The sequence below is a fragment of the Gekko japonicus genome, unplaced genomic scaffold (genome assembly GCF_001447785.1).
Source record: "Gekko japonicus isolate JY-2015 unplaced genomic scaffold, Gekko_japonicus_V1.1 scaffold348, whole genome shotgun sequence".
Taxonomy (NCBI): Eukaryota; Metazoa; Chordata; class Lepidosauria; order Squamata; family Gekkonidae; genus Gekko; species Gekko japonicus.
The window spans coordinates 497,296-524,092 of NW_015159720.1; the positions used below are offsets into that span (position 1 = coordinate 497,296).

The 26,797-nt window shown below is 45.6% G+C and overlaps 1 protein-coding gene across 4 annotated transcripts in view; it reads right to left on the reverse strand.

The window, feature by feature from the left end:
* BCAS3 (breast carcinoma amplified sequence 3) overlaps positions 1-26,797 on the reverse strand; it is an 812,136-nt gene that overhangs the window by 453,064 nt on the left and 332,275 nt on the right. For all 4 annotated transcript variants that reach the window (XM_015420601.1, XM_015420405.1, XM_015420473.1 and 1 more), the window contains exon 16: positions 9,795-9,945. In XM_015420601.1, the coding sequence (XP_015276087.1) occupies positions 9,795-9,945 (151 nt within the window). The remainder of the gene's footprint in view (positions 1-9,794; positions 9,946-26,797) is intronic.

Here is a 26,797-nt window from a genome sequence, read left to right on the forward strand (position 1 = left end):
AAAGAAGGATTTGGGGACATGAAGGTGCTGTTTTGAAGATGGGGGAAGTAGGGGACCAGCCCTTTCCGTATTCTGCTTTGCATCACTGCCCCTTAGAGCCCCAGCTCAGGCAAGGATGCAAAGCTGAATGCATAAATCACAACAACAGTTAAAGCAGTAACACTTCTGAAATATTTATCACCTGAGAAAATAATTCCCATAAACGTGCCAGCTCTGTTTTGTGTGCTTGAAATCCAGGGAATTTAATTTAGACTCTCCCCCCCTCCTTCTTTTAAGGTTTGTTTTTGATTCTCCTTTATTTCCTATTCAGATGGTGGAGTTCTTGCTTGGCGGGTGGGGGGTGGGGTTCCTGGAAAGGATTAGGGTCTCCAGGGTTCAAAAGGGATCAAGCAGATATCAGCGATTTTATGAACAAATCATACCTGGGAAACTGTAACGCTGGTAACATCTTGGCTGAATACCACACCAAAAACGGGTTCTCTGCATTCCTCCCGCCATTCTTCAAAAAACTAACAGAATGCTTCCAAGGTTTAATTATTAAGAAAAAGAATGATCATTTTCAGTATAGATGGAACCAACCTTTCCTATCTATCAAATCTAAGGATGGAAAGGCTTTTTGGCGGGCAATCTGTAGGGCGTTAAATAACAATCCCTTATCAGAAGCTTGCATTTCTCCCCAAATATGGGTTGAGCATTTCTCTACGCTTTACAACTCCTATACTGCCCCCCATCTAGCCCTGATGAGATGATCCCCTCTAATATTTCTAGATGGCTTCCAGTAGATACTGATGAAATCACAGAATTAATAAATAACTTGAAACCAGGTAGGGCCCCCGGCCCTGATGGACTCCCTGTCGAACTTTTCAAGAAATTTGCTATTAGCCAAGCTATTCACATCTATTGATCAGTATGGTGTTCTCCCAAATTCATGGTTAAATTCAATCATAATCCCAATTTACAAGAAGGGCGATCCTAATTTACCTGAAAACTTTCGCCCTATCAGCTTTTTATCAGTCATGGGGAAATTATATGCAAAGCACCTAGAACGCCGCTTACTTGATTGAGTCCACTCTAATGCCATCATACAGCCAGAACAAATTGGCTGCTCCAACAAACAGAATTGGGTGGAGTCCCTTCATGCTGGAGAGGGACCTCCTGCTGGCTACAGTTTTCTGGGATGGGGCACAGGTTTGAATGGTCAGCCTTGGCGCCCGTCATTTCCCAGGGCAGAATCCAAGGGCCACGCGGCCGTGGGCATGATGGACTTGCCCTTCTTGGCCGGCAGCTTCCTCACACCTTGCTGGGCTAAATTTAAAACAATGCTTTAAAAGTTCACTATTGTTCGCTATTAGTTGTTATCTATCCCACTCTTCCTTCGAGGAATTCAGGGTGGTGTGCACGACTCACCTCTCCGGGGTTTCTGGGAGAAACCCTTTCACAACATCTACTACTTGAGCCTTTTAGCTGGAGACGCCAGGGATTGAGCCCGGGAGCTCCTGCATGTTGAGCGGAGGCTCCACCACTGAGCCACAGCCCATCCCCAATCTTGCGTCTTTTAAAATCTGGAATTGAGCAGGCAGCAGACTACAGACTGCTGTAAAAGCGATAACATTAACATTTAATTAATGAAGCACAGACTTCCACCTTGTCTCACCTTCCAAGACGTTCAGGGCAGGGGCTGTTACCTGATTTTATCCTCCCATATGAGGCTGGATAGGATCACAGTGTGTAAGAGTGGCACGAGGCTACTCAGGGAAGGATCCATCCTCAGACAGGTCCAGATGAAGACCAGCTCAGAGGTCAACAGAGGCATCATTCCCCCCCCCCAACTCCTTGAGGCAAACAACTTGAACCCAAGTGAGAATGAGGGCTGGGTGGAATGTGAGAGGCATCTGTGGTCCCCCCACATTCCCTGTACTTATGGAGCGAGCCACAGCGCATGTGCACTGGATGAGGTGCTATTTATCAAGCCATCATTCCCTGCCGATCTGCCTATCCACTTGTGGGGAGGGACTGTGCCTTCAAGCAGCTTCACAGCCAAGCGGGGATCCGAACCCCGGTTTCTCTGCTCCCATCTGCCTGATGGATTATCCAAAAGCAACAGTGAAAACGCCAGATTTTGTCAAAGCAGGAGAATGTCATCCGAGCAGGGAAACTGGCGAAAACAAAGGCGTCTACGGAACAAGAAATTACGTCATGTTGCCCCAGTGTAGCTTTTTTTTTAACCCCAGAACTGTTTGGGTTACAGATTATATTTTAAGCTTTAGAGATGAACAAATGAAGAAAATGGCAGCCGTCTCTCTCCCATGACTCCCTCCCTGCCCACCACTTGCCGCTGCAGAGAAGACGGTTGTAAAATCCCACTGAGTTCCAGCACTTCTCTTCCTCATGACTAAAGTGCAATTGGCAATGTTAGGCAGCTGCTTCTGGAGAGTGAAAAATGGGGGCCCCCTGGAGGCTTAAGTTGAGGCTGCTGTCTCAATTTGGCCATTTTAGGCCTCGCCAAGCTCCAGGGAACTTTGGCGTGATGCTTGGCTTTTGCTCGACAAAGAGGGCTCCCCCCCCCCCGTTTTGCAAGGAAGGCCCGATCCGTGGTGAGCTTCCCCTCCTCGAGGCTCGTGGCTCCAGCCTCACCCTGTTCATGCACCTTTTAAGATATGCCGCAAAGATGGAATTCATTTGGAATCTGAATTGCTTCTATCCACAACTCCTTCAGTTTGGATTCCCTGCTGTTTTACTCTCTCTGTGTTTGTGTGTGTGTGTTTGCTGCTGTTTAGTGCTGCAGCTGTTTTTAAACATTAGATTTTATCATGAATTTTCCTATTATGGCACGATGCAGCCTCAGGTTAGGGGCTTTTAAGTGCTATTGATTTCAACAGGATACTTAAGCCTTCCCATTAAAGGGGGGGGCAGGACAAGAAAACGCATGAAAGGACTGGGCCTTAGACTTGAAACAGAGTGCAAGGCAGAATAGAAAGTTTTTTTAAAATATTTTTTTTTGTTTAAAAAGCAGTGAGAAATTCACTTGCATAACATACACTGTCTAACCTTAATTTTATGTATAGAAAACATATACACACAAATAGACAGCATTTATTCAAAAGGAAGACAACCCACTTAAAAATATTGTACTTAAAACTTTTTAATCACTTGTATCCAAATTTAAGATGGCCCCCTCTTTTTTTGATGGCATACCTGGATCTCCAGCTGGATCTCCAGCTGAAAAAAACTTGTCTTGCATTTTGAGTAAATGTAGAGTGTGAGCGTGAATATACACATGGTTGTAGCCCTAAACTAAGATTCAAACTATAAGTTAGCTCTGTTCAGAGACACAGGGAAATCATGGTTTATTGTAACTATGATTGGCTTGCAAAAGCCGAGTTTGGCTCACAGATCCCGTTCTTATTAATTCAAATATTGGTTGGCTTTGACAAATGCATCGCCTTTGTTTTTTCTGCTATGTAGATCCATCTGGTAACTCAGACTGGAATGTGGTGAGGGCGGTGCCAGGGAGCAAACCAGGGTTACGCCGGATTTCAGCACTGATATGTCATGCGAAACCTTCAGTAAGGCCAACTGTGGTTGGTGAAGCTTCAAATCATAGTTTCAGATCATGGCCTGACAGATGCCTGAAGTAACCACTGTTAGTGCCCTGGCCTGTGTCTGGACAATCTTACTAACCAGGATTAGTTAAATTAAATCTAGATTCAGGTTAGTAGCCGTGTCGGTCTGAAGCAGCAGAACAAAGTTCAAGTCCAGTGGCACAGGAAAGCTCATACAGTTTGAATAAAACTTTGTTGGTCTTTAAGGTGCCCCCACTGGACTCAGACTTTGTTCTTAAACTAAACCTGTGTTTCACACAGCATCTGAACTGATGACAGAAGGAGGAGGAGGAGGAGGAGATTGAATTTATACCCTGCCCTTCACTTCGAGTCTCAGAGCAGCTTACAAACTCCCCTTCCCCACATCAGACACCCTGTGAGGTAGGCGGGGCTGAGAGAGCTCTTTCAAGAACTGCCCTTGAGAGCACAGCTCTGACAGAACTACGGCTTGTCCAAGGTCACCCAGCAGCTGCAAGTGGAGGAGTGGTGAATCAAACCCGGTTCTCCCAGATTAGAGTCCGTGCACTTAACCACTACACCAAACTGGCTCTCCCCCTCTGACCTGGATGTTTTCTGACCTGGATTTCCAATTAAACTGCTGAAACGCAGCAGGGGCTGGGTCCTGCTCTCTAGACATTTTCCTCCCAGCAGCAGTAAACACAATTCTGGGGGTTCCAGCTGGGAGGAAAGCAGAGGGGTGATTTCAAGATGGGAGGGATGCATGCCTCCTCCCTCAGCTGTGCTGTATGAAAGTATACCACAGTGCCAGAACTTTCCTGTTTGTGGTTCCAGAAAAAGACGCAAAAACTCCATTAAAAAGGGAAACTCTGCACCTCTCCTCTCAAGGTCAAAGGCTGGTCCTTCCTCAAGGAACATGACTTGCTTCCTACCAGTGGTAAAAGGTGGTAAATGCTGATGTGGGTGAGTGGATTATGCCACTACAGATTATAGCAAAAGAACTTGAGTTCTGAATTCCCCCACCACAAACTGCAAGTTTCTTTCTTTTTTTTAAAAAAAAAAGCACATCCATGATACAAATTCTAATCTAACCCCTTACTCGCTGAGATAGATTTGCTCCTAAAGGACATTTTTTTTAACAGAGCGGAACACTTAAAAATTGTACCCACCTGCACTTTGAAGGGCAGATTTCAGCACCTCATAATGTTACACATGAAGAATCAGTCAACTCATTATACTAAATTTTGATACTGGGTGCTAGGGAAGGTGAACTATTTGAATGCTTGACCATATGTTGAAGTAAAGAAGCTTAACAAGAAGATAAACTTCTCTCTGTCTGTCTGTCTCTCTCTCTCTCTCTGAGATGCTGATCTATTATAAACAGAAAACAATTTTCTTTTTAATGTAAGAGAGTATTCAAAAGCATGACAGATACCCTCGATCTCAGGTGGTCCAATCCAGAATCCTATCCTCCTCAGTCCACCATATCTTGCTGCATAAAGTGTAGATCAGCTCCAATCTAAAAGAAAATAAATGCCTATCTTTCTTTACCCAGATCCCCTCAAAAGCCCTTGTGCTTAAGATATATCGTCTTACAGGGAAGCTGCATTAAATGACTGACTCAGATAGAAGCAACATCCATGTCCAGGATGGAAGACCTACTGGGAACACTCTGTAAAATGTCTTCCATGATGGAAGAAAGACAGGACGGAAACGTAATAAGCAGATAAACAAATAGTCGATATCAAGCTGGTTTGAGAAAATTTCAGTCCACCAGACCTGGTCAGTATCCAGTATATGCCAGGCAAACATCACAATGATAATAGCAACACTACTGCACTATTTGAGCTACCAAAGACCATCTTGGTAATCACGAAACCGCAGGGAAAATCGGTCGAAGCCGTGGGTCAAAATGTGGCCGCATGGCATCGAGTGGGAAATTGACCAATAGAAGCGGGGCAAAGGGAGGTGCGACCGCAGTGCAGCTCTTGTGTGAAATTGGTCTGTGTCTCAAGATGAAGGAGAACCTTGAACCACCACACACAATGAAAAAAGGCAGGGTATGTCTCATATTGCAGACTGAAGGAGAGGGGTGAGGCTGAAAGGAAGAGGCTTGTCTAAGGCCATCTAGTGAATTGTTTCATGGCAGACGGAACAGTCAAGAGGGGGATTTTCCCAGCAGAAAACTCTGCCTCGACCACTCCAAGGGTCCCCAATGTGCCTTGGTGCCTGTCGACAACTTTCCTGGAATCTGCCAAGTGTTTTTAGAATGTGGGTGGGGTCGGGTGGTGCTTCTGCCCAGTAGGGCTTCTGATTGGTCACTGGAGATCTGATTGATGTGCTGATTTTTTAAAAAAATGCTTCAGCAATAGCTGCCTCCACTGCCTGATGGAAGGTAACACAAGAAAAATATTTTAAGACAATATGTTTATTTTAAAAGGCATCCTGTTAAGCAAAGCTTCTATCTGAAATGCTGAAGAGTTACCATTGGAACTATGTTTGGTACGTGTTCTGGCTCAGTTGGACATTTCACTGAAAGAACAGCTCAACCCCCACATCCCGTTTAGGGGGGAAGGAGGAAAAGATGGAAATGGGACAACTACACTGAGCATCAAATTATTACAATGAAACATGGCATTTATGTTTATGATATAATTTCTCATTTGAAATCTGAACACTGGGTGACCTCCCCCACACCCATTTTTAAAATGGGGAGAGAAAGGAAAGAAGTTCCAAAAAAAAAAATCATTGTAACACCCTTGTTAAGTTTATTTTTATTTTTACCATGTGCAAGCTCAGTGTCTGTGGACAATTAGCAGAGTACATATGTGTGAGTTGAGCCTTAAAAGGCCTGTTTATGACAACAGGTATAGCAGGTATGGGACATGGTAAGGCTCGGCACAGCATTTACATGCACCTCAAATATCTGGACTACAATGTCAACAATAATAAGGTGCCGTCAAATTGCAAATAACTTATGGTGACCCCAGGACCATGGGGCTTTTAAGATAAGAGATGATTTTTAGATACTTATAATCTTATAAGTAATACTTTTTTTAATTATATGGGTTAATGATTGTTTTATGTTTATTTTATCTGAATTTATTATATCTGTATTCCTATATGTTACTATAATGATTTCAAGTTATATGTGTGTGTTTCTTTAAATAGTTGGTAAGTGTCTAGGGCTGCTAAGCCGCGGCGGGGGATCCATGCGTCTTCACAGGATCCCTGCCGTGGGGGACAGCGATACGTGTAGCACCGCGACGGCGGCGCAACGCGTATCGCTGTCCCCCGCGGCAGGGATCCTGTGAAGTCGCACGGATCCCCCGCCGCGGCTTGGCAGCCCTATAAGTGTCAGAAGAACAAGGGGGGGTGAAAGAGGGAGATGAGTGAGTGAGGTGATTGGTTGGGGACTGAGAGTGTGTGGGCGGAAGGAGCCTTAGAGCTTGGGCACAATACTGTGGGAGAGATTAATTAAAGACTGCAATTAAATTCCTGGAGGCCGTGTTAGATACTGTGAGTGAGAGAAAGAGACAACAAGAAATTTAAAACTACATCACACAAAAGAAAAGAGAGGTACCGTGACAGTTATGGTTAATAAAATCTTTTTTTTTAAAGCAAGAGATGATCATAGGTGGTTTCTCACTGCCTTCCTCTGCACAGCAACCCTAGTACTTCTTGATGGGTCTCCCCATCCAAGTACTAGCCACACTTGATCCTGCTTAAGCTTCCAAACTCCAGCAACATCAGGCTAGTCAGGGGCCTTCAGGTGGCTACAATTGCAAGGATCTCACTTTTCTTTCATTTTCCTGGATAAGTTTGAAAATTAGATGGCCAAAAAATTGGAAAAGGTCAGCAAACAAGGGGCCAAGTATCAGTCCCACCCTAGACTGATATATTGGGGACCCCTGGGCATCCATATGCATGTGTTATGCCAGTTATCCTCTACTCACAAATGCAACTTTTCTACAGCTCAAGATGCTTTTCCAACATGGCTCTCAGCACCGAGCAAGCATTTGTGGGTTCTCCCGCCTAGATTCGACCAAGTCAACATGGTAACAATGATGATGATAAAGAAGAAGAGATTGGATTTATACCCTGCCCTTCACTACTCAAGGGAGTCTCAGAGCGGCTTACAAACTCCTTTCCCTTCCCCTCCCCACAACAGACATCCTGTGAGGCAGGTGGGGCTGAAAGAGTTCTGACAGAAAATGCTCTTTGCAAGAACAGCTGTGCCAGAACTATGGCTTGCCCAAGGTCATCCAGCAGGTACAAGTGGAGTGGGGAATCAAACCCGGTTCTCCCAAATTAGAGTCCGTGCAATTAACCACTGCACCAGTCCTGCTGAGGCTTCAACCCAAAACCCATGTGTCATCTTAGCCCCGTGCGTGCTGTCATGTGCTGATCCAAACATCATATTGCATTAAATGCAGGTGTTCACTGATTTCCATCGTATGTCTAGGCAAAATCAGGTGCTGTATCTCCAGCCAACATTATCTCCAGAGGCCATTACGAGCCATTCCTTCTCAACAACTGTACACTGGTTTCTTAGAACTGGTGAAACCAGGTTCACTGAGGTGTGCTCTAGCTGATAATTAAAGCAAATTCTTCTGACTATCCTCAGAGACTATTACAAAAACATTCCACACAGTTCATGGGCATAGTGTTTTGGGAATGGGGGGGAATCATACAGGATTCTTCTTAATTTCTACTATGTACAATGAGGCAGGACGTAAGTCCTCTGCCTACTCATTTTGACTCTTGGTCCAGTCTTTTGGCAAACAGGTGGCCTCATTTGCACTGGAAACTTAAATGCTTTATAAAACATCCGCGTGACAGATTTCCCTAAAAACATCTGATATTTTATATTATTTGGCTTCGTTTTGTTTCCAAATTTGGAACTGCTACACATAAAGGTTATGTTGTAAGGGCAAATTTGATTTGTTATGACCTACCATCAAGAAGATGGCATGGATTCAACAGTGAATAGAGAGCGTTCCCAGATGGGAATGTTCTTTGTCGCCTTCCCTTCAGCTCCCCTTGAAAAATCTGCCCTGAAGTTCAGCAGACGGCATGGGAAGTTGCTCAGGGGATTGGGGTGGGAAGGGGAAATCGGTGGAAATCACAGCCCCCGCTCATGTATAGACCCAAGGATCCAAGGATTTTTTTGGGGGGGGTTTCGTCGGTCCATTTCCACTGATTCTCCCTTCCCTCTCGAGCCCCTGGTGCTGCATCCGATGCCATTCCTAAGTCTCCTCCAATCCTCAGAACACCTTTTTGCACGGGGTGCTGCATATTGTCCTGCAGCGGGAACACAGAAGGCAGCAAACATCTCTGCTACAAACGACTCTGCTTTGTGGTTGGTTGACTCCGAGCCCACATAACAACATATTGAACTTGAAAAGTGTTGAGACGGAAAACTAAAAACGGACTGACGTAAATGGATACAGCAAACACTCTACTCTTCTGTGGGCGAAGACAGACTCAACAGTTTCAGAAGGGCAGAAGAGGTTTGCTAGCACTCAAAACATGCATGCCTCCCCATCACCACCACCCCCAGCCTTGTCCCAGGATAAGCACTTTAGTTCCACAATGCCCCCGCTTGCCTTCATTGTGCTTGCCTTGTGATTCTGATTTTGAGGCTAGAGAAACCAGCCCAGATCAAGCAAAACCACTGTGACAAATGCGTCCCAATCTTTATCCTGAGTATGCCATTAATTTAACATACCAAACTGTGGTAGGCAGGGAAGGATATAAAAATAAAGTAAGATCCAATTTGAAAAACAAGAAAGAGGTTCAGAACCTCAGAGCACTCTCCCTCCCGTGCACGCCACATTCTATTATACTCCTCGGAAACATACTTTAGATGGTTTCGCAGAACCCAGAAAATCTTCTGTTTTAGTTACTAATTAGCTCTGATGTCAAGAAAGAAAGAAAATCCCCTGAATGGTTTAGAGAAAATGAGCCATCGGAATTTTTTTTCTGTAAAAGATCTCTTTGAAAATTCCAGACAAATATTTACATCCCTGCTGCTTCACATGCCCTGCGGTTCTTTACACGCTTGATTTTCGATCCAATTGTCTCTCTTTGGTACGTACCAGAGAAATGTAAAGGATTAAACAGAGGTATCACTGCTAACGTGAATCCACACTACAGGACATTGCAAAGAAAATTCAAACTACATATCTGTATCTATTAAGAAGAACAATGGTTCAAAGAGGTTTCATTTACCCTGTGCGTTTGGTGATGGTTCCCAGCGTCATGGGTTGCTTGATTTGAGCTAGAGGGACCAACACGGTCAGGCTCGGAAGAGGGGAAAGGCGCGGGTTCCCAGGATTGTTGTTGGTGAAATTGTTGTACGTGTCTTGACTGTTCAATTTACCTTGGAAAGTGGGAGAAAAAAAGAAGCACTTTTTATTATGGAGAGCTTTGCTCTCTTTTCCATTCCTCTCCCACATATGCATCTACATGTTTTTCATTCAACAGTTAGATTCGAGTCTGGTAGAACTTTAGAGACCATAGACTCGAAATTACTGGACTTAAGTCTAGCTGTTCTCCTACAGACCAACATAGAAACACAGAATCATAGGGTTGGAAGGGACCTCCAGGGTCATCTAGTCCAACCCCCTGCACAATGGAGGAAATTCACAAAGACCTCCCCCCCCATCACCCCTTGCTCTATGCCCAGAAGAGGGCAACACACACACACCCGATCTCTGGCCAAACTGGCCTGGAGAAAAATTGCTTCCTGACCCCGAAGTGGCAATCACCATTTCCCTGGGCATGTAAGAAAGAGCCACAAGAGCTAAGCACTGATGCAGCCCTTCTTGCCCTCCCTCTCATGATCTGACTAAGTTCACAGAATCAGCATTGCTGTCAGATGGCCATCCAGCCTCTGCTTCAAAACCTCCAAACATGGCTACCCTTTGGAGCTGTCTTCATTTGACAGTTATCCCTGCATGCATACACATACGCACACAGGCCTGGTGTGTGTGTGGAGATTTCACCAAATTATCATTGACAGTGACAAGGGGGGGGGGGCGTGTGATACAAACATGGAGAAAAATTGCTTCCTGACCCCGAAGTGGCAATCAGCATTTCCCTGGGCATGTAAGAAAGAGCCACAAGAGCTAAGCACTGATGCAGCCCTTCTTGCCCTCCCTCTCATGATCTGACTAAGTTCACAGAATCAGCATTGCTGTCAGATGGCCATCCAGCCTCTGCTTCAAAACCTCCAAACATGGCTACCCTTTGGAGCTGTCTTCATTTGACAGTTATCCCTGCATGCATACACATACGCACACAGGCCTGGTGTGTGTGTGGAGATTTCACCAAATTATCATTGACAGTGACAAGGGGGGGGGGGCGTGTGATACAAACAAGTTCCACATACGAGAACCATCTTCACAAGCATGTTTCTGTGTGCTGCTGGACATCTGGATGCACATCCTTATCCACACAGTGATGATTATCTGGGCCCACCTGAGCCAGCTGGTGACCTCTTTGGGTGCAAATCCCCATCTAGGCCAGCAGCATTCATGGGTGGCTAGCTGCCTGAGACTACGGTTGGAACAGGGTCATAATGGTCAAAATTTACATCCTTAATCCAATGATATTTTAGCTGGCCTCACACCCTCCCAAAGCCCCTTGAGACTGCACATTTCCCCAATAGCTACAATATCAAGAACAAATCCACACACGCACTGTGGGCCTTCATTCAAAGCTACTCCTCAGACTGCTTTGGCCTGGGAAGATCTTGTGCATGAAGGAGCTCCATGCCTACCCTGGAGTTCCCACACCTACGGCAGCTCCTTGGGACAAAGACGCATCATCTTCTCTTGTGACCCAGGGCCCACTTCTAAAAGCAGCTTCATGCCCTATGGCAAACTGATACTACCAGATGCTACAATAGCTGTGTGTGCCCACTGCCCAGTCCCTGGAAAGTCTAAAGAATGGCTATGACTGGCAATTTCAGATGTTCACCCAACACAGATGTTCAGATTTCTACACAATGCAGACATAATATGAAACCATAGTGCATTTCAACTATGGTTGGCTTGTGAAACCAGGATTCGGTTTGCAGGCAACCGTTCAATTTCTGGTTTTGTTCGTTCCATCATTCATCACTGGTTGCACCACTTTTCCACTTTCCCTGCAGAAACCAGGCTGGAATCTTGCCCTAAGGATAGCACAGGAAATAAGCCATGAAGTCTACATTCATACATCACGCAGTACCCTAATTAAGGCTGTGATTAATAAACCAACTTCAACGCATGGTTTCAGAACCTGGTTTTACATACAATAACTAAACACCATGTTCAGTACATTCAGACAATCCCACTAACCATGACTGAGGGGGTGGATCCTGCCCCTCCACTGAGCAAAGGCAGAAGCCCCCCTGCAGCCTAAAGGGACGTCCTCCAGTTTAAGTGGATTTTTCCTCACTGTAGAAGTTGGGGGAAGGTTTCTTGGAGAATGTTTGGACCCACCCCAATTTAATTAAAACTTGATTTTTGAGTTAAGCCTGAACAAAGCGATTCTATAACTTGTCACAGTGGTGCCAAATTTTGTTCATCAATACTAGACGGAGCAGGCATGTTACTCCCGTTCTGCAAACCCTCTATTGGTTGCCCCGTTTGTTACTGAGCTCAGCTTAAGGTATTGGCTATCACATATATCTTGGCCTCTCTTATTTATGGGACTGCCTCTCTCTCTGTGCTCCACCACAACAAATCCGCTCATGTCAGCAGGGGTTTCTTCAGGTGCCCACCTGCAAATGGATAAAATTGACAGCTGCCTGGACCCCAATGCTCCCTCAAAGCTGTGGAGTCTTGTGAGCAAAAATGCTACTTTGTGAGCTACTGGCATTAAAGTTGTGAGTGAGCGATTTGGCTACTGCATAAATTAGTTTGCTCTGGAGCCATCCTTCCTGAGCTAAGACAAAAATGGGCGAGCCAGAGACTAAAAAACTGTGAGCTAGCTCACACTAACTCAGCTCAGAGGGAACACTGCGCGGACACCTGTGCTTTCTCTGTTGTGGATCCCACCTTGTGGGATGGCCTGCCCAGGGGTCGATTCGGGGGGATTGTGGGGGATCGCCGTGCCCCCGGGTGAAGTGCGGGGGGCGGGGCCCATGACGAAGCCCCGCCCCCTGCTTCCAGTCGGGGTAAAATGGCGATTTGACGCACCCTGTAAGTGCTCAGGGTGGACGGGTGTTCCTTACAGCAGTTTGGACTATATTTTGGTCTAACGCGGCTTCCCCCAGGCAGGGGGAATGACTGGCAGGCATCAAGACCCAAGAGAGAGGTGAGATTGGTGTGATCAAGTCTCGGAGGAGGCTTGTATTACACTTTGATCCCCTCTCCCGAAGCGGGCGAGCGCATTCAGGGAGTGTGGCCTTATGACACACTTCCGGTGATGTCAGGGTGTGTGGCATATGCTAATGAGTTATGCTAATGAGTTCCCCTAGCTCTTTTTCTACGAAATGACCCCTGGGCCTGCCCAAGGAGGTCAGGAAAGCTCCCTCTCTCCAGTTCTTCCACAAGCTATGCAAAACTGAAATATTCAAGAGGGTTTTCTGTGCAGACACTAAGGCTGCAAAGTACAAAATGGTTTCACAAATTTACATGGATAAACAATTGGGACTTTACTGCTGTATACAGCACATTGTAAGCAGGATCCTATTATGTAACTTCTGTTCCGCTTAATGTGCTGTGTTAATACTTATGCTGTGCTCCTGTTCTAGCTGGTGGTTTCCAGTCTTCTAATATCCTAGTGGTTACTGAATATCCCATTTTGTTGGCTATACTCACTACATGCAATTTGCCTTGAGTCCACGCGAGAAATAAATAAATAAATGCAGCCCTGTTTAGTTTCTAAACCGTAAACTAGGTGCAGAGGTTTGATGCACATTAAACTATACTCATGGTTCAGATTCTGAACCACGGTTTCAGTGGGCCAATTACAGCCTGAACTGCTTGCCTGCTTTTTTGTGTCCACTCAGAATTAAGTGCATGTAGACACACTCCCATTCAAGGTGCAGCAGACTTGGCGGGGGGAGGGGCAAAGCAACAAACAGTCGTGATGATGGGTGGTCAACTCGGACATGCCCAATTTGCAAACTCACTTTGAACCATCGTTTGTGATTCTGGCTAGCGGGCTGAGCAGAAGCCACTGTTGCTTTTCAGACGCTGCACCAAACTACTGTTCAGTTTGGTACAATGTCTGAATGGAGCGGGAGCCAAAGCTAGAGCTTGCTGAATACCAGCCAGTGCAAAATTAACTGTACTTAACTCTTGTTAAATTCAATGGGATTTAAGCGTCCTGAGCTGAATTGTGACCATTAAAAAAAATTCTATCTGTTCAGATTCCTTCTTTCCTTGCAAAATCAATGACCTGTGTATGCTTTGCTGCTTAAAGTGGTAGCATCTCAATGGATCATCCATCAAGTTCCCTTCTTTTTTTGTCATGTCTACAGTTAATGCAGTTAGAAACTATGCCACTTTTAACAGCAAATTCATTTATAAGAAAAATGGGATCCCCTGAAAAAAAATTATAGAATTAAAACCTAATCCACACATTCAAGTGACAAAGAACATTTAGGGACTGAAAGAAGGTGGAGGTTAGGTCTACCAGCCAACGAAACTAATTGGAACAAAAACTGTGGAACATGCAGTGAGAAATAAAAACTTCTAATTCAATCTCAGAAAATAAAACTGTTTTAAAGAAGAAACACATTTCATGTTCTTTTATAATAACGGGCTGAAACAAAAGAAAAAAGGTCAGGATTGTGATGATTAAGTACTGCCTCTCTGTTAAATTAGCTGCGTAAATTAAACATGCAACTTGATACAGAGGAGAGTATCCCCAAACTGCTAGCGCAGGTTGATTTGATTATTCGACCCTTGGGTACTTGGGGGGGGGGAATGCAAAATTAAAACAAAATCTCTTGCCTGATGTTGACTGGTAGACTTGTCATTAAGAATTCAACTCCTTTGTTCAAATCTTTTTGTAACCAATCTTTTTGTAACACCTGATCATCTTCTTTTAGCGGGTTCTTTATAGTGGGGCAGAAGGTTCTCTTCCTTGCTCTGTTTACCGCCGTCCACCTTTCCCCATCAAATGTTAAACAAGCCCCCATTTCCCAGGATGTGCTGCCTCATTCCTCCTTATCTTGCTTCTTTAATGTCAAATTATTGTCCCTCTTACACTCTCTGTTCCACTGGTTCTTCCTTGTTTCCCAGAGACAGAGATCCACCTCTCTGTACTGACCAGGTACATTTTTTCCTGGTTGTTCCTTAAATTTGGAATGCTTCGCCTGAAAAAATCCAGTCCATTCAACCTATTTGCCTTTTAAGAAGGGTCTTTAAACTAATTTGTTTCCTTTAACATTAGCTCGCCTTGATTAAAAATGTCCTTCTCTATTTCCTATTCTCCTCTCTTCTTTCTTTTTTGTTTATTTTGGTAATTTTAATTGTAAGCTTTTGTGGCAAGGCTTTCCTTCTTTTTGTACATTATCTAACTGTGCAAGACTCCACTGTTACTACTGTAGGTTCGTCTCAGTTCAACTTAATCTTCTCCGACTCTTTTCAAAAATATTTACAGAGATGTGTAACATATATAAAACTGATGAAAACATGTTCGAAAATAGATTTTTAAAAATTAAGTTGTTTTTAAAAAGAAAGAAAGAACTCCCAGCAGAATGAAAAAACTTGGTGTTCTGTAATAATGGCCGGCAAGGCAGGGTGGCTGGTAGGGATGGGCTGCCCCCCCCCCCAACACACAGAAAGAAATGCTACAAAAGAAAAAAAAACCAAGCTTGCAACAATTTGACTCAAAGCAGATGTCCTTTGGGGACACTTTAAAGGGTTTGTTTTTGCATGTTGTAAATTTTGGTATGTATCTGAACCTGGCTTAAGGACTTATCCTCATTACCTTTTAGAACGTTCTCTACAGACATCAGAGCAAACAACAGTCCTCTCGAGTTATATGACAAATATTTATGCTGGTCTCTAATGTATACCAGTGGTTCTGCTATCCAAAATCCACACATTACTAATCACGTGACAAATTTAGCCTTGGTTGCACCTCTGATAACATGAAGAGAGGCATATATCCTTCGTGATACATTTTCCTCGTATACGTGTGTGCTTTCTGCATTTCTGTTTATATCGCACCCTTTTGTCAAAGTGCATAAGTATACACAGGCACAATCCAATCAAAGCTGAACACTTGACAACCTGTGGATTTCAATGCGAGAGCTGAACACGAACTTGCACTTAAAATCAGTGGAGTGTGAAGATATTCACTTTAGCTGGATCATGCCCACATTCTAAATACCATTTACTGCAGCCATTCTCTGCTGTCTGTCCCATCATTTGCAGGATTGTGTTCCTACTCAGCCAAGTCTCAGGCTTCTTGGTCACTGGTCCGATTTTATGGGATGGTTTGCCGGGTAGGCTTAGGAATGTGCACTCTTTACCACCATTCCACAAGGGATTAAATGCAGTCCTTTTGCTGAAAATGATGGGTTCTGTTTTTTATTCTGCAGAGGGGCCTGCTGTGTTTTGGGGGGTGGGGGGTGGAAGCTGGATATTTGCCAGGTTGCACTGTGATGGTCACGTGTTAGTATCTGTTTTGGACTGTTTTTATATTATACTGTTTGGAGTGTGCTTATAGGCACATTGATCTGTGAGCCTCCTTGTCCGATTCCCCACAAGCAGCTGTGCCGCCATTGCTCTTCCATTTCCCTTGGTTGTATTGGTCAATTTCACACTATTAACTGAGCGGCCGCATTTTGACCCGCATCCCCCCCCCTTCTCGATCCCCGGAGGAAAACGGGGGAAGATGCGGGTCAAAATGTGGCCGCGCAGCAAATAGTGTGAAATTGACCAATACAACCAGGGGAAATGGAAGAGCGACGGCAGCACAGCTGCTTGTGGGGAATCAGTCCTTAAGTCTCTTTTAGGAAAAGTCTGGACTTCTTTTTGTTTGTTGTTGTTGCAGCCGACTTATAGCGACCCTGTAGGGTTTTCAGGGCACGTCTCCCAACCAAATACTAACCAGGGCTGACCCTGCTTCACTTCCGAGGTCTGACTAGATCAGACTAGGCTGGGCTATCCAGATCAGGGCAAGGGCTGGGTACATGTGGTGCTGGGTACATGTGGCAAGTGGTGGCGGCTACAAGCATGGACGGCTTCAAAAGGGAATTAGATAAGCATATGGAGCAGAGGTCCATCAGGGGCTATTAGCCACAAGGTATAGATAGGGGCTCTGGGGCAAGTGATGCTCTGTCTTCTTGGTGCTTGGGGGGGGGGTCAACAGTGGGAAGGCTTCTAATGTCCTGGCCCCACTGGTGGACCTCCTGATGTCACCTGGTATTTCTGGCCACTGTGTGACACGGAGTGTTGGACTGGATGAGCCTTTGGCCTGATCCAACATTGGCGTCTCTTATGTTCTTACATGTGTTTTCGTGAATAAATGAATTTTCATCAGGCTTCCGTTAGGTGACATAAAGGAATGGGATCTTCAGGTTGCATTGGCTGGGAAGGGGGGCGTGGGGGGGCGTGTGGGAATAATTTTACTCATTCTTACAGCCTGAACTTGCGTGTTTACTTAGAAACAAGACTGCATTGGGAATAACTCTTTAGTAAGTCTGCACAAGATTGCAGCCTTAAGTCTTCCAACACGCAGCAATTGTGATATTTACATATTTTAAAGTAGCAGAGGGCTTTTTTTCTGGGGGAATACACCGGAATGGAGTTCCAGAACCTCTTCAACAAAATTCTTTTAAAACTTTTTAAAAGTTCATTAGTTTTCAGTATATAGATTGAAAAGTTCTGGCACCTCTTTTTCCAAAAAAATCCCTGATAAAGATAAATAGAAGACATCCTCCCCTTTTATTAATCTAAAGTAGTATTCCTATCAAAAGACAGAATCTATGTATTGGACCAGTAACAGGAATGACAACGGTCATATTTATTATACACCTAAATAATTAGGCACCATACAATAGGTTAAAAAAAATCCTGAAGACACGCAGTGCAAAATATATGCCCATCATGTGAGATGATTCTCTTCCGTGCCATATTGGTTTTCAGCCAACAAGCTTTTACCCTGCAGTTGGAGGAGCTCAGGGCAGGGAAGCAAGCTTCAAATTTTGTGGCCAGCCGAGAGCAAGAAAAGCAGGGCGGAAGAGAGATGCAGAAGAAAGAGGGGGCCTCGTCTGTTTTGAGAACCTCAAAAGCTCTCCAAATCAGACGAGCTCCCCTGACTTGAAAGGGTTAGATCATTAGCTTGTTTTTCTGCGTTTGCCCAGTGCTGTGAAACAGGGGGGGTGAAATCAAAAGGGAGCCATGTTCAAATTAGTTTCCTAAACAGCTGCCTATGTTTTGTATAGATATTATACAAGTCCGGGGCAGAAGAATACAGAAATCTCAGCTGAAGTACAGCCACTGCTTTCAGTAAGGAAGAATAACAGCGCGGGTGGGGGGTGGGGGAGAGGGTTTCTCACAGGAAGCTGGCTGAAAAGCTATAATGGTCCTTCAGATGGATTGAAGATAGGAAAAGGAAAGGGCGGGTGAAATATCTTAATGAAGGGCTCGTCTTCCTAAATACACTCAAGGCTTCCTTTGCCTCCTCTCTCTTTTTTGGTCATTTAATATGGTACATAACCGTTACCTTGGCATTGTTTTAATTTTTGTTTTCCTATCAAACGGCCCAGAATTCCCACATTGCGGCCCATGGCCAACCAAGGAAGAGTTTTGGTATGTGCAGCCTAAGAACAAAAAAAACGAAAGGGCGCCTGAGCTCTTGTGAAAATCTAATCCACTGAGTGACAAAAGGAGGCTTACATTGCCATTTGTAGAATTTCAAGCACATTTTTTTAAAGAAAAACTAAAAAAGGAGGGGGGCTGTCAATTTATGGAACGACACAAAGATATCATCCCTGCTATTTAAAAAGTAGATTTTTAATTAATTCCTCTCAAGATTCATTCTTGGCATACATAAAAGGGGAGTATTCAGCATTTTGTCATTTAATTAGTCAAGCTTCCAGTTTGTCAAGAGCCTGCCTTCCGTTTTCTTCGGCCAGAAACGTGCAGAACTGCTCTCCGTTGATCTTCACCTTACACATCTCCCACCTGAGTCAGAAATATGATTTGTGATAAAAGGCCAGAAATCTATCTGCTGAAGGTCGCCAGCATGTCGTAATAATAATTTGGAGATTGGTAATGATAATTTGAATATCCGTATCATGATGACCTGACGACTCCCACTGAATAGAAATCTCTTAATATTGTGTGTGTGTGTGTATGTGTATATATATACCTGAGCAGTCAGGTTAGAATGGATAAAAGGAAGTACTTCTTCACCCAAAGAGTGATGAACACATAGAATTCACTGCCACAGGAGGTGGTGGCAGCTACAAGCACGAACGGCTTCAAGAGGGAATTGGATAAACATATGGAGCAGAGGTCCATCAGTGGCTATTAGCCACAAGGTATAGGTAGGAACTCTCGGTCTGGGGCAAGTGATACTCTGTATTCTTGTTGCTTGGGTGGGGGGTAACAGTGGGAGGACTTCTAGCGTTCTGGCCCCACTGGTGGACTTCCTGATGGCACCTGGTATTTTTGGTCACTGTGTGACACAGAGTGTCGGACTGGATGGGCCATTGGTCTGATCCAACATTGGCTTCTCTTATGTTCTTATTTGCCTATCAACAGGCCTGGTGAGTGTGGGTGTGGTATAATGCCAGAAGAGAAAGCCTGGCAATATGGCAGCACCCACAGTCTCTGCGACCAGGGTGAGGAAAGGAGCCACAGGCAGACACCTCCATTCACAGATGTTGCATTATGGGGGCCCATGTCGCCCCACACATTGCATCACCTGCAAAAGTTGGCTGGGTGAAGGAGCGCCTACATTCCCAAATGCTCCAGTCACTGGCTTGTTCTCCAGCCAACAGATTAAGATTTATATATCTGGCCAGTTAAATCAATGTCACCTGCTCCATCCCAAGGACTGAGAGTGTGCAACAAATTAATTATGACGCCCCATGATACTAACTGAACCGTGACCTATTCCCACCTATGAAAAGGCTGTTTATGCCGTTGCATTTTTCTTTGTAGAAAAACTTTCAGCCAGGAGGTTGGGGGGGGGGGTAATATGTGCATGTGTGTGTGTACACCTGGAAGTCATGACAAGCTTTGGTGATTGACCTTTACTGGGGGCCTGGAGGATATTCAGAGAGGTGGCTGAACAAAGCCTGCCCCCACCTCCCACCTCTGATATTCCATCGAGTTCTCCCAGCCAAGTACTTGCCAGAGTTGACCCTGCTGAGCTTCCGAGATCTGACGAGATCCAACTTGCCTGAGCTATCCAGGTCAGGGCCCAGCCAGGATATTTTTAAATTATCCATAATTAATCTTTTAAAATAAAACAGACTTTTAAGTTGGCATTTTTATTTTCATTTCCTTTAACAGTTAGGGTTGATATAGACAGGCATCTTATGTGTGTCTAAAATAAAGGACGGAATCAAAAAAGCCAGTGAATTGTAATAAATCTGCTTTGAACAATAAGAAATTAAGTTCCTATTTCAGACAGCACTAAATTTCTTCAATTCCTCCCCAAATCCAGATATGGAACTGAGAATGTACTCAGGAATTAAGAAGAGCAGGATCAAGAACTGTTTTGGAGATAATGCAATATTTTTTGATATATGCACAGAAGGGACAAGCTGGAATTCTGCAAGGAATCAGAGAGTAGGGGAGGTAAACAATTGAGAAAGGCCCTGCCTTGACCCCAAAAGCCCCCTCTTACAGGCCTGGGAAGGCCAATTTAACCTCCACCCTTTTAACAAAACTATTCTCAATAGCTTTGGGGCTTGGAAGCTTTCAGGGGCTGGGCAAGGTGTCACATGGTAATGTCACATGTTGCCACAACAATCTTGCTCCCACCCCAAAAAACCTCTAGGGTTTTGGCATTTTAGTATGGCTTTCAAGTGGCTTAGCATTTTAATATGGTTATGCAACCAGCAGTAACCCCTAGGGTTGCCAGCCTCCATCACCTGATCTCCAGACTACAAAGGTCTGTTCCCCTGGAGAAAATGGCTGCTTTGGAGGGTGGACTCTACGGCAGTATATTTATTTATATTTATTTAATGAGATTTATATACCACCCTCCCCAATGGGCTCAGGGTGGTGTACAGCAGTTAGATCCCAATGAGGTCCCTCCCCTCCCCAAACTCCCCAGGCTCCACCCCCAATTTCTCCCAACCCAGAGATGGCAACCCACTGTCAGGTTCAACAGCAAGTAAATCTCCACACACGTTTCCAGGGAAGTGTTATGCTTTATTAGACTACAGGTCTGTTACCATGTCCACACGGTTATTGTTAGGAATGACAAAAGGGCGGAAACATCCCTACATATAGCAGGATGAGGCAAATGGCTAAGCAAATGAAATCAGAGTGCGCGCGGGGGAATTCTCCCGGCGGGAGGTTACATAATAAGCGGGAGAGCCTCAGCGCCCCATGAGAGCTGAAATATTCACACCAGCGGTGGAACACAAGCCCTCCCTCCGTCACAAGGTCAGACAGATAACTCAGTCTGGCAACACTGATTCTCACGGTCTCCCTATTGCTGTTTACGGCAAGCGTGCAGAGCAGCAAGCAAGCTATGAAGCATGCGCCGTAGCGCCAGGGTCAGGGAAGGAAGCATGCAAAACATGGCAGCTAGCTGACACGCTATGCCACAATGGCATTTAACTCCCCCATTTTCTCCCGCTGCTGCACTGGGCACCGGGACAAGACCAGAGGTGGGGGGGGGCAGGAAGTCTCCCTGACTGTCCACATTCCAAGAGCAATGGGCGTATGACTGGCCATCATCGGATCATTTTCAGCAGTAGTGGGAGGGATCTTCATTTTGAAGTCACAATTTTTTTTCCCTCTCTCCATACCTTGAGATCCCCCTGAGTATGCGGAACCCCCAACCCAGTCTGTCTTTAAGCAAGCCCGTTTTGTTGCCTCTGTTCAGCCATGAAATTTGCAACCAGAGAAGACAGTGCACAAAGACCACCAATCAGAACATTCGTTGAGGCTCTGGATTCTTCCTTCCAAGAAGTGGTCTTCGAGGTTGCCAGGTCTTCACCTGGAACTTTTGGGAGCTTTTGTGGGGGCAGGGCTTGGGGAGGGGAGCATCTAATTGGAAAAACAGAAAGTCCTCAGACTCTTCCATGTTGCATAGTTGGGGTGGTGGGTCCCCCCCCCACACACTCAGAAAGAGAAAATATTTCACAGCACTCCCTCGAATTTTCCAAGTTTTCCACTGGAAAAATCAAACAAGTCCTCAGGCTTTTTTCATGCCACACATTTTGAGTGTAGAAAAAACTCTGCCTTAAGAAGCCTTTTAATTATTCGGTTATAGACCCCGGGGGGAAAAGGGGGAGGAATCAGAAGTTGTTTTTCGGTGCTTCCCCACACTTAAAACTCACTGGGAGGGAGAACACCGGGATCCTCCGAACCTTCCCAGGATCCTTCGAAACCCCCCACCACTACCACCACCTTCAGGTTTTCCAAATTTTTCCATTTTTTTCTCCAGGCCTTTGTATCTCTAACTGGGACCCCACACAGCATATCTGAGCTCCCTTATTGCTAACACCTAATACTGTGTATTTTTTCTTTTACTGACCGAGTGCAGTTTGTGGAGGGAATGGGGCTTACTCTTTGGAACCTCTGTCCAAGCCATGTACCTGCTTTCTACCTGTCAAACTCTACCTGGTTCCTGGTGGCCTTCTAATTTTCCAATGATATCCTCTTTAAAAAGCTTTTTTTATATCCTCTCAGTTATCAAATGCTTTGCTGTGGAGGGCGGCTGGTGGTGATGGAGAGCCACAGCTAAGTGGTAGAGCACATGCACAGAAGGTCCCAGGTTCCGTTCTCAGCACCTCCAGTTAAGGATCTCAGACAGCAGGTTCCGGGAGAGCCGTTTCCCTGCCTGAGACCCTTGACCGCTGCTACCAGATGATACTGGGCTAGGTGGGCCAAGGGTCCGAATTGGTATAAGGCAGTAATCATGTGTCCAAAGGAGCTCAGCCCCGTGGATAAAGATCACACTTCCCCCTCTGCACACAGAAAATCTCTTCATTAACTTGCACCCCCATCTGCAAAATCAAGCTACATAAATGTCACGATTTTATATCTAATAATTATTTTTGAAATAATTTCTCTATTTATTACGTTTTTATTAAGCTATTAAGGCCGCTTTTTGGCCTTCTGGCTAAAAGTATAGTAATAATAATTATAATTAAATTATATACATTTCTCAAAGGCTATGGGATACAATAATATAAAGGGGACAAGATTCAGGCTATTGGCAAGGCTACGCAGATTCTTTAAGTAAAGGAAATTTGGAAGAATCCTAACTGTACGCCTCTATAGAAACTATGGAGAGGCAGCAGATTTGCATAAATGCCTCTTAGTTTGTTTAACTTATTCTGGTTTAACTAGTCATGGTGAAGGGTAACGCAGGGCACTGAAGTTCCCCTCTAACCAAGGGAAACCTTATCCAGCCACCCTTCCGACATCTGAGATTTCAGCAAGCATTTGTAAGGATATCATGCCATTTCCTGGAACAAAACAGCTCCCCTCTCCACAGGCTTTTAAGCTACTGTAAGGAAACCAGACAGTATCCATACTGTGCCTGTCTTCTTCTTCTTCTGTTTTTACTAGCAGGGCTTAAAGCAGGTGGCGGGGAGAGGAAGGTACACTAGATCAGTCAGGGAACGCTGTGAGGGGGAAAATTAACCTTTTCCCAGGAACATGGCCCCTGATTCCTATCCACCACCACTGTAAGCATAACTACTTTTTTGAATCAAACAAGGGGGGGGACCCGCGATACTCACGGGGGGGAGTCTCTCTCTTTCCCCCCTTCTCTCTCTTCCCCCCCAGTCTCTCTCTCTCCCCACTTCTCTCTCTCCCCCTGTTCTCTCTCTCCCCCCCGTCTCTGTCTTTCCCCCGTTCTCTGTCTCCCCCCCCCAAGAACAGACCCTCGGAGGCCTGAAGGGGCGGCGCGAGAACCGTTGCGTTTGGCTGCCCCTCTCCCGCTCCGTGGGACTTGCGAGGGACTCCGGGCGGGCCGGCCGGCAGGGAGGGAAGCCGCGCCATGCTCCGAGCTGAGGGCCGAGCGGCAAGCCGCTCGCCCCTCGCCGCTCTGCCCCCCGCTCGCCACTCGCCTTCCAAATGGTGGCCGCGGCGGTGGCCTCCGAAGAGCCTTCCATGCGCATGCGCACGGACGCTCTGACACTTTCGGGGGGATTTAAATATCCCCCCGATATTTTTTTTTAGTTTTTAGATTTTTGTGCACCCCTGGGGACTGCCCCAAGAGTGCACAAAACTCTCCCTGCCCCCCAGGTCGCCCCGGAGCGCGGATTTAGCGATCTGCACAGACGGGGCGACTTGGGTATTAGATATATAGATTACAGGACTTCCAACTGTGGAATTCCAATTACGGTGCCTGTAGGATGGCCCTCCCTGGTATTCTCGGGCTGCAGAATGCTGCACCCAGTGCCACATTCTGCACTCCTGTGGAACTGGGGCATACAACACCATCCCCGTTTCAGCTTCCCATAATACTGCCTGTTTGAAGTATGTGCAGGTTCATATCAAGACAGTGCTGAGCTGGTTAAACAGAACTGTACCCCAAGGCCAGGACCATCCAAGAGTGGGGGACTAGGGGGACAACAAAACTTTCAGAGCCCTGGCCACCCTAGCGCCCCCTGGATCAGAACAAGTCATGTGATATGTCTTCCTATGAAGCGTGGGTGGGATCCAAGGGGCATGGGCGAAGGCCGACAGCAAATCTCTGTTGGGGCACCATCAGTGGTAGCCTTAGCAGAAGGAAGCTACTGAACAATTAAAATCCACCCCAATAAATTCTGAAATGCCTGATCTTAGCAACAGAGAGAGAACCTTTCCATGTGGCACAAGCACCAGGCAAGATTGTTATTCATGGATGTACCCTTTGTAATCTAGCATGAAAGGAAAATGACAGAGAGTTCCAGTAACAGCTCCAAGATGCAAGAAAAAGGGGAGGGAAAACAATATAGATGCATGCCCTTAACTACTTGCCGGTGATATATACTCATTAGGGAGCTTTGCTCTAAAAGCAGGGGAAAGAGGCAAATTTATCAGGGTTACTGACAGATGATCTATTGCACTCATGTACTTTGACAGCGCACACGGATCATTCACACTTCAGCCTTCCACCCTCACCTGCTATGTGAAGATCAGCCTACTGTGGAGAGTGACTGTAAGGTTTAACTAAGGTAATGCCCACCCCTCCCCTCTGTCAAAATATAGATGGAAAGCTCCTCAGGGCAGAGGGTTTTTGTTGTTGTTGTTGTTTCTTGTTTACTTACAAGACTCTATAAAACACGGTATATGCATTGATATTATCCGAATTATCACTACAGCGAACAGATTTCTGCTTCGTTCCGCCAGGCCTTTGGTTGAGGCAGCGGACGTCCATCTATGGCCTCCCAGAGGTTTTGCCACCCATTCTAACAACTGCTGGCCGAATCTACAACTTATTACGGGCCAGGACCTCTCGCAACTGTTAAAAAACTTTTATTGTAGGATTGCGACCACCACTTAATGTATACAACAGTGTTTTAATATTTTAATTATTTATCATATTAATGAAATGTTGCTTTTATTGAACTGATTAAATGTTGCTATTTGCCCTGAGTCCACTTGCGGGAAGGGCAGGCTAGAAATAAGAATAAGTGAATGAATGAATGAATGAATGAATGAATGAATGAATAAATAAATAAATAAATAAATAAAATGTCGGCGATCCTAATCCCTTATTGGACATCCCAATCAGCTGACTGAATTGACTGACACTCTATAAGCTGCCTTCGGTCTCAGTGAGAAAGGAGGACTATAAACAACCAACCAAACAAACAAAGTGGCTGGCTCCTGTGTGGATGACAAAAGGAACAAAACCAGCCCCCTCCCCCAGATGACGGAGAAGATTCTACATATCTGGGGACTCCCCAGGTATGCAGAAAGAAAAAGAAGAGTTGGGGCACGATCACATGCACAATTAGCTGCGCCATGCACAAATGCTGCACAAATTTAAAGGGCGCAATCAGACACGAACGTTGGCAACCCATTTTGCTCTGCTGCAGAAGCGGAGTAAAAAGACACCAGGGAAAGTCTGGTAGCAAACGGGTCGCTCCGGGCCACGAACGGACTTTCCCCTGTCTGGTTGCTCCAGCACACTCTCATGGCGTCGGGATGGTCGGATCAGGCCATCCCGACTCCGTGCCGTTGTTTTCCCACCCCCTTCTCAGCATGCCCATCATCACACACTCCATAGGGAGCCCTCAGTGCTGAGATGCGATTCGTCGATTCCCCATTTAAGCACATTGGGAACAAATAGCAAAAAGAAAAAAGAAAAAACCCTCACTCGCGGTTGCATCTGACCATACAGTGGCAGGCTGTCCCTGCAGCTTCAAAGGATTGTGTGATCGCACAACTGTGGGTCAAATTCCTCCGGAGGAAATAGCCTCGCTCCCCCCCCCCCACGTTACCTCACGCGTGTGACCGCCACCTTGGTTTTTATACCTCGCTTTTCTTTTGGGATCAGGTGGGGTGGGGCGGAGAGAGTTCTGAGAGAACTGGGACTGGCCCAAGGTCACCCAGCAGATTTCAGGTGGTGGAGGAGGAGGAGGGAATCAAACCTGGGGCTCCAGAGTAGAGTCTGCCACTCTCTGCCACTACACCATGCTAGGTTTCAAATAGGACTTCGTAAATTAACCAACCAAGTGCCCCCCTCACAAAGCACAGTTCCAGAAGGGATGGGATGTTGAAAGCAGCTGGAGAAAAATCAGACTGCTCAAGCCCCTTGTGTTTTATGGGATTATTTGGGGTGGGTGGGATTCTGGACTTCCAACAGGCCTGGAGAAAATTGCTCTGTCCCTTGAGCAGAGGCTGAATGGGATTCCATTTACCTCCATGATATGGAAAGCTTCAGCTTCCTGTTCAGGGGTCATTTCCTAGAAAAAGAGGTGCAGGAGCTCATTAGCATAGCTCATTAGCATAACTTATTTACATATGACACACACCCTGACCTTACCGGAAGTGTGTCAGAAGGCAACACCCACCGCTCAGGCTCCACTGGACTGTTTTGCTAGCTATTGGGGGGGGGGGGGACGGGGCGGAGTTGTCGTTCCGGGG